We start from the raw sequence: 13567 nt of genomic DNA, 5'->3' as shown, positions 1-13567 counted from the left end.
CCTAGGTGTCAATATCTGTTGTCCTAATATAATTATTGAAAAAGTAAGTCTCGGTGACCTAATTTTGCAATATTTGCTATCGGCATGCCTTTCTCATCGTAGATGTCCATTTTCTTTGCCCTAATGGATGCTGCCCTATCATTATTTAAAAAGAAGGTCAGAGTGACCTAATTTTGAAATATCAGTTATCGAAATGCCTTTCCATTCAAGGTGTATATTTCTGTCGCCCTGATATCATTATTGAAAAATAAGCTCACAGTTACCTAATTTTGTAATATTTGCTATTGTTATGCCTTTCTCATCCTAGATGTCTATTTCGGTCGCCCTAATATAATTATTAAAAAAGTAGGTCACATTAACCTAAGTTTGTGATGTTTGTTATTGGCATGCCATTCTCATCCTAGATGTCTATTTATGTTGCCACAATATAATTATTGAAAAGGTAGGTCACACAATGACCTAATTTTGCAATACGTGCTATCAACATGCCTTTCTCATCCTAGATGTCTATTGCCATTGTCCTAAAATAATATTGAAACAGAAGGTAACAGTGACCTAATTTTGCAATATTTGTTATTTGCATACCTTTCTCATCCTAGATATCTATTCCTGTTGCCCTAATATAATTATTGAAAAGTAGGTCACTGACCTAATGTTGCAAAATTCAGAATGATGTCAAATTATGTTGTTCTATCATTAGTATTTAAAAAGTAGGCCACTGACCTTATTTTGCAAATTCCAGTATGAGCATATGGTATTCATCTTAGATGTTGTCTTACTTTTCATTTGAACCAGTCACAATATAGAACAATGGAAAGAGTGATATACAAGACACCAAAGGTCACAGGTTAAACTGGTCACCAAAAGTATCAAAGTGACATGCTTTCCACATGCACATTAGCATTATATAATATATATAAATATGATTAATCAATAAGAAACCTATAGACTCTCTCCAAATTTGATTTAAAATATCAGAAGTTTTCTGATATTTACCGTATTTACACAAGGTACATTTAACTTTATTGTTTGGCCCTAAATGACCCTAGTTGTCGATGGGCCGTAAAACATAAACAAACAAACACTTAACATCCAAAACTCATTTGTAACCCAAAACACATTTGTCACCCAAAACACATATTCCATCACTAAGCAATAGCTCTGGAGATAGGGCTCCATTCCCAGACCTCTGCTGCCCTTTATCTAATTAATTTTATTGTTTTCCTGTGTGACCCTAAACCAGCAATACCATGGTTTCATCCAAAGATTAAGCTAACAGGTTTTGGCATCAAAACTAACTGGTAATAGATAGTAGATAATACAAAAGCATGGTTATCTTACACAAAGAACTGAGTACCATATCATTCATTAAAAACACCCATTACTGCACAGCATTGAGGCAACACCCGGTATAATTGATGCGTATATATACATTGTATAGTTATCCATTATCAAGAGGCATACACAGTTTTATACAAAATCAAAACAATAAAGACGACCTTTGCTCAAATCTTCAATAGACTGAACTTAACTTTTTGAAAACTGATTTATATATTGAACCTGATCCTAGTCTTTATCTTTAAAATCAAAATCTAGCATGTTTCGTCACCTTGATTGTGTATTACACTATATGAAATTGTCTCTCAAGTGGGTGTGGGTGCTGCTAGCAGCCAAGCTAGTCAGCTGCCAGTTCCCCCATTTAGGACCCCTACCAGCAATGTTCACACTGAAGATGTATACAGTGTATACAGACAGGTACAAACCATACAATTATATCAATTAAAAATCAGCCACTCATTATACGTATCCCAAATTAAACTCGCCTTTTTATCACCAGTATTTGGACCTTGTTATTGAAAATCAACTCTAAATGATGTACCAGTAGTTAGTAATCTTGTCCACAAAGAAAATCTTAAGTACTTTTCCATAGCTCATCAGGTGATAATTGCTGTGGTGGCCATCTTGTAAATTTAATGATGTTTTTGAAACAACACCTTATGTTCAGAAATGTCAATAGAACATTCCCAAAAAGTGCTTCCTACTACGGAGCAAAAAATATTAGAGTTATAAGGAAAACATAATTTCAAAGATGGCGATCATGGAAGCCATCTTGAATTTCAACACTCGTTTAAAAAAATTATCTTTAATCTGAAAACTTTACTTTGGAAATAAAGTGCACGTCGTAGTACACTGTGGCTAAAATGTAGTGCACCCGGTGTAGTATGATGCTAGTTCTCTACCGTGTACACTCCTATTACATTACAAAGTGCACAGTTAAGTTTGCTCTGAACTGCATGATTAAACATACATTGTTTACATTTTCAATAACCAGTTATAAATTATCAAGATCCTACAAATGGATTATTTGTTCAATAAATGATATAAATTGCCTCAACCTCAATAAACACTGATAAAATAATGATTCATTCATTCATTGAATCGTAACCAATAAAGTAATATCATAACTGGTACATGTATCAACATAAAGCTGCCTTTGCAATGTTTCGTTAACCAACAAAATTTAAATCGACTCCCTTATCCAAGTATAGTTCAGCAACTGCTGTATGACAACCGCTAACTGCTTATATCATTAAAAAGATTTCAACGGAAGTGTAACCTACGAAGCAAGCAAGGATATTAGTTTAAAATAACAGCTTTGATTTTCATTGTATCTAGTTCAGGTGTAATTTTATGATTTGCCAGATAGACTCCCTCGCATGTGGTTAAATGTTGGATGTATAACTAAACAGAACAAAAACGTTATGTTTTTAAATAACTGTAATATGAATGAATATGTAATATATGGAAATTTTTTCATTATATTAGCAGATTTATGAAAATCACAAGGTCATGCATCATGATAAGTCATCAAAAGGCCTTATATAACAAGAATTATACAGAATTCTATATCCCATCTTTCCCGCTTTATCAATAACATTTTTCAATTATGGAGTAGTGTTCAAGTAATTAAATAATATCAGTAACCAAGTGTTCAGTGAGACATTGAGATAGGGTGAAAACTGAACTTTAATGAAAATTCTCAAAATTCAGTTTTGAGGCCAAAATATGTGAATCTGTAAAGACATTTAAGTTTCAATTAGATTAATATTGCTTTTATAACACAGTTTAAAGTGAATCTTAACATAACTTCAGAAAATTACCTGTTAGTATTTTTATTTTACCCAAAAATAGGTGAACCTGGAAAAAATCCTCTAAATGATGGATAGGTGCATGTACAACAGTACATATGATTGTATCGGTACCTTCACCAGTTTCAATTCAATCTGACAGCATGCAACTCAATAACACTGTCAAATGTGGACTTTAAACAAATATTGACGCCACTGCTATTAAATACATTTGTAGTGATGGTTGTAAACTCGCTTTTATTTAATAAATTAATTGAACAAATTAAATAAGGCCAAAAAGTGTGATTTCTGTATATGAATTAAACAATTATTTCAATAACCCATCCCTATAGGGTATAACAGATCTAGAACAGGACACCCTGTGGTAAAAAAAAAAAACAAAAAAAAAACCTTATATTTTGAAAAGTGCCTTAATCCATGAAGGATGTTTGATTTCTTCATATCTGGAAGTTTAGAAATTTCGTCAATTTTACGCTTTTTGGTCCCACTACTCAGGCCACTGTGGATCAGTCATAGTGCCAATATGTGTGTATATATATATATATATATATATATATTTGTCACACACCGCCTTTCTTGAATAAATATATTCTTTATTTTCATCCATTTCCTTGTAAATTCATTTGAAAGAATATCATTTTAATATCACCTTCCTTCTGTGATTGAACTGCAACCTCTCTAACTCATTATACAAAGTCTCGCCGTAAAGATGATCAACATATCGTTTGTATAGTAACACAATTGTTCTAAATAATTAACTAACTATTTTTTTATTCATTCTAAGTGCATAGCCAAGCATTTCCCTCACGTTGATCAAAATGACGCAACAATCACGTCATATGAACGTTCATTAATGCAACCAAGATTGAAACTGAGATAATGCGAGACTCGGGTGCTAAATGTGAATATTTCCCGTTAAAGCTAAGACCAATCATATCATAGGTCTTAAGTTTAAGTGTTTAACGCGACAATAACTTTGGATTTCATACTCATTTAACGATGATTTTTTTCATAAATAGTGAAATATGTTCGTGTAACTTTCTGCTTGAGGGCGGTAACATGTGTTTCTTGCAGGGACTTTAAATTCTAACGTTTTTCAAAAATTGTTTCGGACAATTTTAAATTTCATAATTACGTGAACGCTTTATTTTCATTATATCATGAAATATCAAAAGGTAATGTTTTCCGGCAGTGATTGTTTACACATATAGTCGTTTAAATGATTTGTATCGTATTGTGATTTTCGATAATAATAGAATGTAATAAGTTTTTCTGTTTGTATATAAAAATACCCTTGATATGAATTTACAAAGATAACCAATCACAGAAGAATCGCCGTTCACCAGTATGTTGGCTATCCTACACTACTGACATCATGTCAATGGTGTGTCAGTCACAACACCTGCAAGTTCTCTCTATGGTTTTGAAGTTTACATTTGGTTATGATTTCAAGGATATGATGCATGATGTTTATCTTTTGAAATAAATATAGTTTGTCATTTGAACCAACTTTCCAACTCAACAAATAAATAAAAACACACTAGAAAATTTCTTTATTTGAATGAAACCATTCAATTTCATTTTTTTTGTAACATATTCAAACCAATTTAAAGATACCTTGAACTGTAGCCTATTTGTAAACTATTTGGCCTGTTTCTTATGATTATCTTACAAATTAAAAAGTATCATGATCCCGAATGAAAATTGCTGCTTTTGTTCAATTCATGTTTCAAACTATTTCTACTTCAGTAAACACTGATCAGACAATAATTCATTAATTCTTTGCATTGTGACTGATCAAGTAATATTAAAATGGAGCATCATCATTAAGCTGTCTTTAAATGTTTGGTTAACCAACCTTATTTACGTCGGCTCCTTTTTCCAGAAGTATCTTCACAATGTCTGTGTGACCTTTCATAACTGCTTGGCCCAAGGTATCATACTAAAACAAAAGTAAACGTCACAAATTACATGTACATTCGACATTGTCATTGTCATGCAACAAGTACGGGTATTGTAATGTGGTTAATTTATTTCCAATCTTTATATCAAGAGTGAAGCAAATCATTAATGACTGTAAAATGTATATATTTTTGATATATTTTGTTTAGTCTGAGCCAGATTGTAGGTTGATTCACAATATGGTCATATTGAAAACATGTATTATGCAGTCAGCATTCAGAGGTTCAGAATAATCAAAGCATGCTTTAACACTATATCTAACACATCCGATCAGTATTATAACTACACAACTATTTTCATACGTCGCTTGATAATTTGAATCATTGTTAATATATTATCGTGTTCTGTCAAAGCTTGTAATATGATTGTTTAATATAAGTGAACAGTATCCACGTAGGAGTGTCAAAGGGGTTTCAAATAAATTTTTTTTATCTGACATTGCAGTAGAAAAAGTCGGCTTAGCTGAATGAGTTAAGAGTTAAGAAACTTCTTGATGAAAAAATGTCGGCTTAGCTTAATAAGTTCTGAGTTAAGAAACTTATTGATAATTGTCAAAATCATTGTACTCAGATAAAATCAACAGCATATACAAGGATAAGATTATGATCAAACACACGGGTGAATGGAAGAGGATAACTGACCCAGGTTTAAGCTATCACCATCTGAACAATCAACAATATCATTTGCCAGACAACAAAACAACTGAGTAAATGTATAATGATGTGAAGACAGTGTGACGAGTTTGAATCTATTTACGTTTTAAGACTGGTTGTGCGTTATTATTATACGAAAGGGAAATGGACGTGCTACTATCTTTACCTGTTTAGACTTGTTTCTTTTAATAACCACACAAGCTATGAAGGATTATAATTCCAAAGCAAAAAAATGGAATATTTTGTTCAATTCATCAATATACGACTATTAATATCTAGTGTATATTAATATGTGTTTCACTGAAATTTTGAATTTTTTCTCTCCAGTGTATGGCCAGGGTAAAAGAAATACATATGTTAATGTATAACTGTGAACTTGGACATTTACGTGAGGGGGAATTTAATGCTAATTACATGGACAATTTACCCAACGCGTATTATTTGAAGTCAATTTGCGTTATCCCGAACCACAAAGGAAGCTGGATCGATCGCGAAAATTACACTCACGTACCTCGTGATTTCCATTAAACCAATGTTGACATGTATATATATATCCTAAATCCTCGTTATGTCCCCAGCGAAGTTTCAACAGGTATTATGGTACTAAACAAAGTTACTCATGAACATCTCTAACGACTTGTTATTTAGAATTAGAGTCTGACATACATATATGCTGTCAGAATGGTTAGAGAGCATATCTCTGGTAGTTGTATAACTAAAGCGCTCGGTTTTGATAGTTCCAACAAAACACTCATTATCGCTAAAACAATGAAATCTGCGACATGCGTTTGTCTACAGTTTTCACCAGTACATTTGTCGCTAACATGCACCTATGTTGGTGTTCCTTCTAATTTTTCGAGCTGCATTTATGTCTATAGTGCTATAAATACCAGCTATTTTTACTGTTTTACATCTCTATTGCAGACACACAAAGGCATCAGATCTGTTTCCGTGTCATTTGATCGATATATATCTGACAGGTAATAAGAGAACGGGACATACGGGACAAGTAAATATTTTAACAGTAGTACCTTAGCTATTTTACGTTAGACAACTTCTGTTTACATCATTATATCCACGTTTGTCTTTATTTTGTTTGGCCGATACGATTTGACTTAAAACGGACACAAGTTTGGGGTGTTTAGGATTGTTTCTCAAATCCAATCCGGACCTACCTTGCTAAAATCTTAGTTCAGCTTCTAGGATTTATTAAACCATTTCCAATGCAAGAATGTGATCAGTAACAGTTGATAGTAAACTAGACTTGATAGTCTAGTTCACTGGAGTTCACAAGAAAAGTTAACTCCACTTTACTAGCTTGTGCACTATAGTTAACACTGAAATACATTGGGAACGTAATTAACATAAGTCAATAAGCTTGTGCATTAGAACTGATGAATATGATATGTGCATCAATATTGAAAACTTGTTAAGTAAATTAGTAACCCAAATATCTCAAATAAATACAGGATACGACACATTTTACTTGAAAGAATATGTTATCACAGAATATATAATAATCGTTTACCTTACATTTACCTGTATATATTTATTATTGGTGTATGTTTTGTTTTCTTTTGGACATTTTTTTTCAGATTTCATTATTTCTTTTCTAAAATATTGATTGCATGATGGATTCTTTGTTACATTAAAATCATACCGGGCAACCATTCAGGAAAGTTTTTACCTCCACGCAGTTATTCCTATCGGAAGTAATTTTTCCTGGAATTTACCTTTGTTTTTAAATTCCATGTAACCACACAAATCGGAAAAAAGTCATTTGAAACACACGAACTATTGTTTTACTTATGTAATGTTAATATACATTTTCTGCAACGCTTTCAGATTATGATTCTTGCGCAGTACGCGGTAGCCCTGACTATACAATTGTATAAGATCATCTAAATATCACTAATTGGCCCTGATAACTTTTAATTGGTGTACACAAACAAGGTGTGAACCATCTGGTACAATAGGATTAATCTCGTTTCTCGAAAAACTGGAAATCTAGGTAAAATTTGTTTCGGACAAACAAGTTGTATTTACACAGGGGTCAATTCTTTTTAATTTGCCATAGAAGGCTTTTGTCTCGCTCATTCATTTTTTTAAAATCAAGGTAAATACAAATAAAACATGTTGATGAATGTACACTACAAAACGTTCAATTACATTTTCATTTTCCATAAGCGCGACATAGAAGTATAAAATTCAACAGATCTTCTACATTATTTGTGTTGCTTTGAACGGCATTACAGCGCCCGGACTCAATATAAAGAGTTTGTGCCCGTATACGAAATCTAATTAGTATTTGTTCTGTTTTCGCTTTAAGACATTTTTTTCAGATCATATTGAATTTTTAAAGCAAGATATTTATAAATTTTGCATTTTGAAGAATTATCGAATGCATGGAGTAATTCCGGAAAAGATATGTCGTGCAAGCATTGCATAAATGTTTCAAATAAAGGTTTTTATTATGAACTTTTAGAGATATTGTAAATTATTTATAATAAAACTCTTATACTCAGTTCAAAATGTTGAATACATATTATTTTTAAAGACGTAATGTATATTTAGAAGTTTTTGGTTGTACATGCAAGTTTGCAGATTCAAAAATGTGGTAAAACCACCGTCCTCGTCGTTGCCATGACAGTCGATCAAAGCTGCGATCACGAATGCACTGACAAAGTGAAAGTGGAAGTCTTATGCACAACATGACGTTTTTCTTAATACTTTACATTTACACCTCCTATTGAATGAGGTTGTTTTACCATACCTGATCAATTGAAATATAGAAAAACTAATAAAAACACTGAAAAACACAGAATGAGGCATTCGTGTCAGGCAGTGCAGACGCAATGCGGGATTTGTAGACAATGTGACGTCATCGGAATGTATAAGTTGCAACAATGTGCACAGTGTATATTTTACATGAATCCACTTATGAGCAGCAAAATGGGACGCAACATTAACCCACATGCGCATGCAATGAACGAACTCACAAATGATACAGTGCATTCCTATTTATGTCATGTTGCATTTGTCAGACAGAAACATGATATTAACAGGTATGTGACATTAATAGAAACTGTAACGATATCTCATTAATGTATATTCAATCGAACGCACCGTATTGTGTATTGGTGCACATGTTGTTGTGACGTCACCATGTATTGTGTAGAGCACATGGAACCTCAGAATACAAGATTATGGACCTGAAGCTGATCAGTTGTGTTGTATGTCTAACGTTGGTAAGGCTACAAAGCAACAGGCCTAGATGTTAGAGACAATAAGTACAGAGCTGCCACATTACTAACGTGTGTGGGGCCCGAGGCCCTGGAGGTTTTTGAGGGTTTCGAATTCGAAAACGAGGACGATGGAAAACATTTTGAAAAAATAATAGAAAAGTTTGAAAAGTTCTGTATAGGGTCCACAAATGAAACGTATGAACGTTATTGTTCTAATAAGCGTGAACAGGAAGCAGGGGAAAGTATTGATGCTTATGTGTCAGCATTGAGAACTCTTGCTAAAACATGTAATTACACGACCCTTGAGGATGCACTGATACGAGACCGTATTGTGATTGGAATACGCGATAATCACACGCGTAAAAAGCTCCTACAGGACTCAAAACTAACCTTGAACTCGTGTATCGATATTTGTCGAGCAGCCGAGAAAACATCCAAACAAATGAAAGCTATTTCGCAAGAAGAAGTACAAATGGTTCAACATAAAGAGAAAAAAGAAAGTGCTCGAAGATCACAACATAGACCAGAACCGAAAGAATGTAGATACTGTGGAACAAATCATGTATTCCGTAAAGAGTCATGTCCCGCATGGGGTAAAAAATGCTCCAAATGCCACAAAAGTAATCACTTTGAGTCTAAATGTCGGAATGAAAGGCCCAAGCGTAAACCGTCCAAGAAAAAGCGGTCTGTGAACTTTATGGTCGATTATGACACTGACAGCAGTGATGATTTCTTGTTCAGTGTTGAGACTGGTAGTACCGATACTCAAAAAGGAGAGAAAAAAATCTACGCGCTAGGCAAAATGAATGGAAAAAATGTCAAGTTCCAATTAGACTCAGGAGCTACAGTGAACGTGCTACCAGCATCTTTATACAAACATTTATGTGGTGATCGAAAACTTAAAAGACTTATCAACAAGTCAAAGCCACTTAGAATGTTCAATCACAGTGTAACAAAACCAGTGGGAAAACGTCGACTGAGAGTAGTCAATCCAAAAAACAACAAAGAATATGAGTACGAGTTTGACATAGTTGACGCAGATGTTCACCCGATATTAGGATCGTTAGCAATACAGGAAATGAACTTCATAACAGTGAATGATGATGTAATCGAGCGCGGTCCAGGACTTGTAAATCAAATCAGTGAAAATGAACCTGATCCAATCACTAAAGAGAACATTTTCGAGAAATTCCCTGAAGTTTTCAGTGGGGTAGGCAAGCTACCAGGTAAGCTACACCTCGAGATTGATGACAAGGTTCAACCTACGAAAATACCTACTCGTAAAATATCCTTAGCACTGACACCCAAGGTCAAGTCTGAACTCAACAAGCTCGAGAAACAAAAAATCCTGTCAAAAGTTCACGATCCAACAGATTGGATATCTGCAATGGTTGTAGTTTCTAAACCGTCTGGCAAGATTCGTCTTTGCATAGACCCCCAGCCATTGAATGCAGCACTTAAGCGAAACCATTATCCGACCCCCACCATCGAAGACATGTTACACGACTTACAAGGAGCACGACTGTTCACCGTATTGGACGCAAAAAATGGTTTCTGGCACGTGGAATTAGACCACGAAACTAGCCTACTCACAACATTTGCTACGCCATGGGGAAGGTACAGATGGAATCGGATGCCCTTTGGCATTAGTCCAGCCCCCGAGGAGTTTCAGAGAAGACTCGACCAAGCGCTTGAAGGATTGGATGGCGTGAAAGCGATACATGATGACATCATTGTCTACGGTTGTGGAGGCAGCGACGAGCAAGCACTACGTGATCATGATATTAAGCTAGTAAACCTTCTACAGCGATGCAAGGAAAAAGGTATCTGTATCAACAAGGAGAAAATAAAGCTTCGATTGAGTGAAGTGACGTACATGGGACACATAATTTCGAAACATAGTTTGCGTGCAGACCCCGCGAAGGTGAAGTCGATAGTTGAAATGCCGACACCTACTGACAAAAAGGGTGTACAGAGGCTCTTGGGCATGGTTAATTATGTCCAGAAATTTGCGCCAAATCTCTCCGAGTTCACGGCTCCATTAAGACAACTGACACACGAGGAAAATGGGTTTGTCTGGGATGAGACTGTTCACGGTAAAGCACTAAATGACATAAAATCTGTACTAACGGATGCACCAGTTCTCCAATACTTTGACCAAAATAAACCAACCATACTCCAGTGTGATGCTTCGCAGCATGGTTTGGGTGCCTGCCTTCTCCAAGATGGCCACCCTGTTGCGTATGCGTCAAGAGCTTTGACGCCCACAGAACAAAACTATGCTCAAATTGAGAAGGAGTTACTGGCGGTGGTATTCGGTATGGAGCGATTCGAGAACTATACATATGGCCGAGAAATACTCGTTGAATCAGATCATAAACCTCTTGAGATCATCACAAAGAAAAGCCTCACCAGCGCGCCAAAACGTCTACAAAGGATGTTACTGCGCCTGCAGAGATTCGAATACTGTGTCTTATACAAACCTGGATCGGAAATGTATCTCGCTGATACATTGAGTAGAGCGTATCTACCGTTGAAACATAATAGTGACCGATCACCGAATGAGCAACTATTTGAACAGGTCAACATAGTACAAAACCTACCGATATCTCCCCAACGCTTGAAAAGACTACAGGACGGAACTGAGGAGGACGAAGCAATGAACATGCTAACTGCAACCATCAGAAAAGGATGGCCGGATAGAAAGAATGTATTACCTCCGCAGGTACAAGTGTACTTTCCGTTCCGCGAAGAGCTCACAATACAAAACGGGCTAATATTCAAGTCGGATCGTGTTGTCATACCGCAAAGCGAAAGGTTTCCTCTTATCGAAACTGCTCATCAATCGCACATTGGCTTGCAAGGATGTCTCCGCAGACTGCGTGAATGTCTCTATTGGCCAAATATGAACAAAGATGTTACTGAATACATTGCGCGATGTGAAGTGTGCAATACATTCAACAATAATCAATGTAAGGAAACACTACAGAGTCATGAGATCCCATTGCGTCCCTGGGAACGTGTCGCATGTGACATATTTGAATTCAACCAGAAGTCGTATCTATCAACCGTTGACTATTACTCTGACTACTTCGAAATTGATGGATTACACAACAAAACAGAAAAGGAGATAATTCAGAAACTGAAACTGAACTTTGCACGACACGGCATACCAGATGTGCTAGTTTCGGATAATGGTCCACCATTCTCTAGCACAGAATTTAAAGATTTCGTTCAAAAGTACGAAATGCAACACATTACGAGTTCGCCCTACCATGCGCAGGCGAATGGAAAAGTGGAAAACTCAATCAAGACTGCAAAAGGTCTTATGAGAAAAGCATTTGAGGACTCGAACGACCCGTATTTGGCACTTCTAGAGTGGCGAAATACACCGACTGAAGGAATCGGACTATCTCCGAATCAGCGACTCTTCGGACGACGTACAAAGTCGCTCCTACCGATGTCGAACTCTCTCTTGACACCGTCCCTTACTTCCCCTAAAAGGACCATCTCAAAGGCTTTGAAGAAACGAAAGGAGAAACAAAGGAAATATTACGACCGAAACGCGAGAGACTTAAAACCACTTGATGAGCAAGATTCTGTTAGAATTAAACCAAGTGGACGTGAAAAGAACTGGAAACTCGGTAAAGTTGTTAACATTCTTCCCCATCGTTCATATGAGGTTGAAACAAGTTACGGAACTAACATCAGAAGGAACCGTAATTTTTTGAAAAAAACACAAGAACAATTTCAACCATTCAGTGAATCAGAGCCTCCAGTTGATAGAAATGTACTACAAGTACCGGAAGTGAACATACCGGAAGTGAACATACCGGAAGTAGAGGCACCGCGAATCGAACAATCACAAATCGAACAAACTATTGTTAAACAACCCGTAAGAAACATTATGCCTCCTTCACCCAAAGTATCACAAGGAATCAGAACCTCAGGAAGACCCAGAAATCGACCAAAATATCTGGAGGACTTTGTGACCTACGTTTCAGATTGGTGGTGAAAACAGACAGTGTCATTATATCAGTGTGTAAATAGTGTTGATAAAATCAGTTATACTCAGTTAATTCTAGTCAAGACATTTTAGTGTTAAAGCATATAGTTCAGGACTCAGACTTGTATTCTCCATGATATATATAACAGTTTTGTAGTGAAATAACAACATGACACAAACGCGTACATATGTGTTTTGAACTTTTAATTCTGTTGATAATCATATAAGTTTCCAATTATAAGTGGACAATTTAAACACAAGGACAGTCATATTCCATATTAAGTTCCAATCGTGCATCTCCAATATTCAACATCATTTGTGAACTTTAATGGTAATTTTTACAATTTCAACTAATCTCAAAAAAGGGGGATGTAACGATATCTCATTAATGTATATTCAATCGAACGCACCGTATTGTGTATTGGTGCACATGTTGTTGTGACGTCACCATGTATTGTGTAGAGCACATGGAACCTCAGAATACAAGATTATGGACCTGAAGCTGATCAGTTGTGTTGTATGTCTAACGTTGGTAAGGCTATAAAGGTTGCT

At 35.5% G+C, this 13567-nt stretch overlaps 1 protein-coding gene across 1 annotated transcript; it reads left to right on the top strand.

Moving 5' to 3' along the window:
- Positions 1–8816: 8816 nt before the first annotated feature.
- LOC117334815 (uncharacterized protein K02A2.6-like) lies at positions 8817–13024 on the top strand. The gene is made up of 2 exons (XM_033894626.1): positions 8817–8829; positions 9018–13024. Exons 1-2 carry the CDS (start codon positions 8817–8819, stop codon positions 13022–13024), a joined length of 4020 nt encoding a protein of 1339 aa, XP_033750517.1.
- The last annotated feature ends 543 nt before the right edge of the window (positions 13025–13567 follow it).

Source organism: Pecten maximus, chromosome 9 (genome assembly GCF_902652985.1).
Source record: "Pecten maximus chromosome 9, xPecMax1.1, whole genome shotgun sequence".
NCBI classification, from domain to species: domain Eukaryota; kingdom Metazoa; phylum Mollusca; class Bivalvia; order Pectinida; family Pectinidae; genus Pecten; species Pecten maximus.
The sequence above is the reverse complement of the archived record's forward strand: the minus strand, read 5'-3'. Positions and strand labels throughout refer to the sequence as shown.